At 50.3% G+C, this 5,112-nt stretch overlaps 1 protein-coding gene across 1 annotated transcript in view; it reads right to left on the bottom strand.

The window, feature by feature from the left end:
- Positions 1-498: 498 nt before the first annotated feature.
- The window catches only part of FAM92B (family with sequence similarity 92 member B), a 22,611-nt gene continuing 17,997 nt past the window's right edge, over positions 499-5,112 (bottom strand). The window contains exons 6-9 of the mRNA XM_018572417.1: positions 2,968-3,072; positions 1,959-2,072; positions 893-994; positions 499-660 (exon numbers count right to left, since the gene is read on the bottom strand). Coding sequence (XP_018427919.1) covers positions 541-660; positions 893-994; positions 1,959-2,072; positions 2,968-3,072 — 441 coding nt within the window. The 3' untranslated portion in view covers positions 499-540. The remainder of the gene's footprint in view (positions 661-892; positions 995-1,958; positions 2,073-2,967; positions 3,073-5,112) is intronic.

Genomic DNA, 5,112 nt, shown 5'->3' with positions numbered 1-5,112 from the left:
GACAAGGATCAGTGTGCTGGGGACAGGGGCATTAAGACCAGGATGGTGGTGCTGTGAAGAAGGGGGTCAGGACCAGGATCACTGTACCAGGGACTGAGGGACAAGGACCAGGATCAATGTCATAGGGGCAGGGGGATCAGGACCAGAATTGCTGGGCACTGGGGGATTAGGACCAGGATGGTTGTACTGGGAACAGGGAGATTAGGACACGATTCAATGTGATAGGGACAGGGGGATCAGGACCAGGGTTGCTCGGCACTGGGGGATTAGGACCAGAATGGTTATACTGGGAACATGGGGATCAGGATCAATGTCATAGGGACAGGGGTATCAGGACCAGAATTGCTGGGCACTGGGGTATCAGGACCAGAATTGCTGGGCACTGTGGGATTAGGACCAGGATGGTTGTATTGGAGACATGGGGATCAGGACTAGGATCAATGTGCTGGGGACAGGGGTATTAAGACCCGTATTGCGGTGCTGTGGACAAGGGGGGCCAGGATTACTGTGGACACGGGAATAACAGTCTTGACATTTAGATTATTTTCTCACTCTTGCATAATGTAATCTTGTGGGTTGCTCGTCCTCTTCATCCTCCGTCTCCTCATCACTATCCTCCTCTTCTACATGTGGCTGTCTCTGCAGGATGCTGGGCAGACTCTAAGAAACAAACAAAAAAAATGTTTTATAAGACATTCCCAGACTGTAGTGAAGGTTTATAGCCCCAGCAATGTGCTCCGATATACTTCTACATTATTAATTTCCTGAAACCTTCTCACTTACCGGATCGGTGAGTCACGCCAGGCTCTTCACACTGAGGGGATTATTACCGGCCTTCGTGGACTTGGCACAAGGAGTATGGAATATATACAATGTACTTCTGCTCACTCACCATGGTGCTCGTACTCCATGTGGCATTGGAGGAAAGGTTTGTTGCATGGACCGGTCGGGCTTCTTGCATTCCGGTGTTAATATGGATCTTGGACCGGAAATCCTGCAGTAGAAGCACATTGCATTTTAATATATTTTCATGATATGTTATATTATAATAATATGCTTTAACCTATGTATTTTATCTCCACCCCCGTCCCAGCCATAGGCGTGCGCACGGGGCGTGCTGGACGTGTCTGGGCACAACCTAATCCCCCCGAGTGCAAAACCACAGCAGGCCCCGTGGAGAGATCCCAAAGATCGTTTGACCGGCTCAGCGATACAGAGCGCAGCAGCACCTGCCACTTACATTCCTCACATAAAAGCCGCAGTCCTCGGTGCCTTAGAAGCTGCGAGAGAGCATGGCTGCGGCTTCCCAGGTTTCCCATCCAATTAGGAAGCTGGGCTGGTGGTAACATGAGTACCTGCCAGAATCCCTGCTTCATTACTGCACCCCTGCTGGAAGAGGTAAGGGACGGCTGAAGAGATAGGACTCCGTGGTGAATTAGAAAACGAACGCAACCACCACGGCTAAGGACTGGTGAGCTGCAATGTATTACATTTGTAACCTTGGGTTCAGCTTAGGGGTAGGCAATCTTGGCACACCAGCTGTGGTATAACTGCCTCTGGGAGTCATGCCTGTGGCGGTCAGCTTGAGTGCCCAGGTTGCCTACCCCTGGTTTTGATGCACCTAGATGAGAAAATGTATTGCTATGGAACGTCCACCAGAGGGCGTAAGGGGCAGCATTTCTGTGCACAGCGCCCTCTAGTGGCTATCTCATGGGAACATATGTCTGCCCCCTTCATGCACATATATGGCTGGAACTGAACAAGAAAAATAAAACAATGTTCTATACATCCCACACTAAAACTTTTCTGAGGAACTCAGCAGAAGAGTCAACTTTTTACATGCTTGGGATTCCAAATCAGACGACTAAAGTGAACCAATAGGAAGCCACGTCAGGCCCGGCGTACAGGAAATGGTTTCATGCCCTGTGCCAGGCTGTATGATCCCACAGTGCTCTCACCTCCATGTCTTTCTCCAGGTCACAGTCCTGCAGGCTGTGGAAGGCGCCGGTGTACACTTCAAGAGCCCGAGCGTGAAAGATCATCTCCACTGTCAGAAAGTCCGAGAAGATTTTCTGGTGTTAAGAAAGGAAACGGACGGTCAGCGGAGGGGGTCAGTGCAGCCTAAATGTCTGTTACTTCTAAACCCTCTCTATGCAATGCGGGCAGATCATAGCTGGTTGGAGAGGCCAGCAGGGTGCTGCGCTGTGGAAGAGTCAGGAGGGCCCTGATCCTGAGAGCTTACAATCCGTACATTTTAATTCTTGTCTCCAAGAATCCAGAGATATGCAGGGGGCGTGGCTACCATTATGTAGCTTGTCAATCAGTACCTGGCCACACCTAGCCCCGCCCACTGCTTTCTGAGATACAGTGAGAGGAGGAGATATTGCAGGGGGCGTGGCTACCATTATGTAGCTTGTCAATCAGTACCTGGCCACACCTAGCCCCGCCCACTGCTTTCTGAGATACAGTGAGAGGAGGAGATATTGCAGGGGGCGTGGCTACCATTATGTAGCTTGTCAATCAGTACCTGGCCACACCTAGTCCTGCCCACTGCTTTCTGAGATACAGTGAGAGGAGCAGATATTGCAGGGGGCGTGGCTACCATTATGTAGCTTGTCAATCAGTACCTGGCCACACCTAGCCCCGCCCACTGCTTTCTGAATTGGCAGCTGACGCTGAATCCCTCCCACTGTGAGCTGCAGTGCCTGGGAAGGGTAGGGTTGAGACACAAATGGTTTGGCTCAGTCAGAGGAGGTAAAGGAAGTTTTTGTAGACCTTATGAGGATTGTGCATCGTAATAACAGGACTTTAATGTGCCACAGAGCACACAAAGGGGACCCAAATTAAACCCAGCGGTGTGGCCCCGGGGTCAGGATGCTTCTTTCATATGGCCGCAGTCCTGCATTTAATCTGATCAAAGGGCGTTGAAGGCCACCTGAAATAGAATGATCTGCACATGATAAATACCTGAACATCCTTAATCTTCTGCTGCTGGAAGCTGTCGATGACCTCCTCTAGCTGCTGCGTGGTTCTGGCGGCATCCACGGACGCTTTCTGGGCATTCGATTCGGCCTGTGAGGGGTGAGCAGCCGAAAAACGTCAATGTCACATGACCACAAACCCCGAGCGGGACACAGCACTATTGATCAACTCTCTTATTATAGGCGGCCCCAAGTGTGGCCCCTGACATGACTGGAGAGCCACATGTAATATGCAGTGAATGTAATGTTGCAGAAAAGTGTCAGAGAATGCAGACATACTGCAGAGATGATCAGAGACTGTAGACATGGTAAAGGAGATGGTCAGAGACTGCAGACATGCTACAGGAGATGGTCATAGACTGCAGACATGCTACAGGAGATGGTCATAGACTGCAGACATGCTACTACTGCACACATACCACAGGAGATGGTCAGAGACTGCAGACATAGTACAAGAAATGGTCAGAGACTGCAGACATACTACGGGAGATGGTCAGAGACTGCAGACATGCTACAGGAGATGGTCAGAGACTGCAGACATGGTACAGGAGATGGTCAGAGACTACAGACATACTACAGGAGATGGTCAGAGACTACAGACATACTACAGGAGATGGTCAGAGACTACAGACATACTACTCCAAAAGGAAGGACAGGGATAATCCAAGGAAGGACACACTGAGCTTCTGGATGATCACAGGCGGAGGGTGAGATCTGATTAGCGGGATTACAACTTGTTAAAACAAACACGCCGCGCTCTAATGAGACCTCGCGGGAACGCTGAGATTACACAGAGCGCCTCTGCGTCCAGGGAATCAATGAGGTCTAGACTTATAATGAGGAAACGATCAGCCTTGTACCGTCCATACCCGGCGATCACACAGAATTGTGCTGACGTGGTGATCACATGGCTTTATATATGGAGCATGTCACCAATGCAGCAATGTGAAGGTCTCTGCGCGCACTGGGGGAGGTGTAAAGTGCCCAATGCAGACCCAGCCAAATTCAACATCACTATAGCAGAGAAACTGGCGACACTTAGCGGTCTGGTTATAAACAATTCACAGAGCTGTTCGCCCTGTGCATATCGATGAACATTCGTTCTGTCTGAATAATGGAAATAATGAAAATTCTTACTATATTTTCTTTTCATTGGGAATGTATTGTGGTGTAATACTGCATTATGGCCACTAGATGGCGCTGAGGAGCATAGCAAAGATGTATTTGTTTCCCATCTCTCCACAGGACACATACACACACAATGCATTTCTAGTAATTAAGAAGGGTTAGAACATCTGACGGTCAGAGCCGGATTTACTCTCTCTGCTGCCCCAAGTCCAGGTTCCTCAATGCGGCTCCCCCGCTTCCCCGCTGTACAATTAGCTCTGCTTGCCCAAAGCCGGGCTAAATGTAGAAAACAACTACCCGCCCGACCCCGGAACTGTATGTCCCGGGCATCGGGAGATAGGAATTCCACACCCCTGCTGCCCCTCTACTCCCTGCTACCCCTCTACTCCCTGCTACCACTCTACTCCCTGCTACCACTCTACTCCCTGCTACCCCTCTACTCCCTTCCACCCCTCTACTCCCTTCCACCCCTCTACTCCCTTCTACCCCTCTACTCCCTTCCACCCTTCTACTCCCTTCCACCCTTCTACTCCCTTCCACCCTTCTACTCCCTTCCACCCCTCTACTCCCTGCTACCCCTCTACTCCCTGCTACCCCTCTACTCCCCGCTGCCCCTCTACTCCCCCTCTACTCCCTGCTGGCCCTCTACTCCCTGCTGCCCCAAGGCCAGGCCTTGGTTGGCCTTGTGGGAAATCCGGCCCTGCTGACAAAATTGTTATTTACGGACTGTCTTCCTTGTATTGGTGACAACCAGACTCCTAATTTCCTGTATGGGTATCACAGGGACAGGAAGTGAGGGAAATTCTCCCTAGAGGTGAACAAATAACACTTTTGGGTCTGTTTCTTTGTGGTTTTAGCGTTACCTCACGTGTCCCTGTAACTGTTGCTAACATGAAACAATCAGTGACAGATTTCCATATAAACGTATCGTACGCGGTCTACTGTGCTAAAATCTACAGACATAAGCGATGGAGGCGCAGGAAATGAAAGCTGAACTCCGGGC

Source organism: Nanorana parkeri, unplaced genomic scaffold (genome assembly GCF_000935625.1).
Source record: "Nanorana parkeri isolate BGI_ZX_2015 unplaced genomic scaffold, ASM93562v1 scaffold2022, whole genome shotgun sequence".
In the NCBI taxonomy this organism is placed as follows: domain Eukaryota; kingdom Metazoa; phylum Chordata; class Amphibia; order Anura; family Dicroglossidae; genus Nanorana; species Nanorana parkeri.
This window is presented reverse-complemented; position numbering and strand designations above follow the sequence as displayed.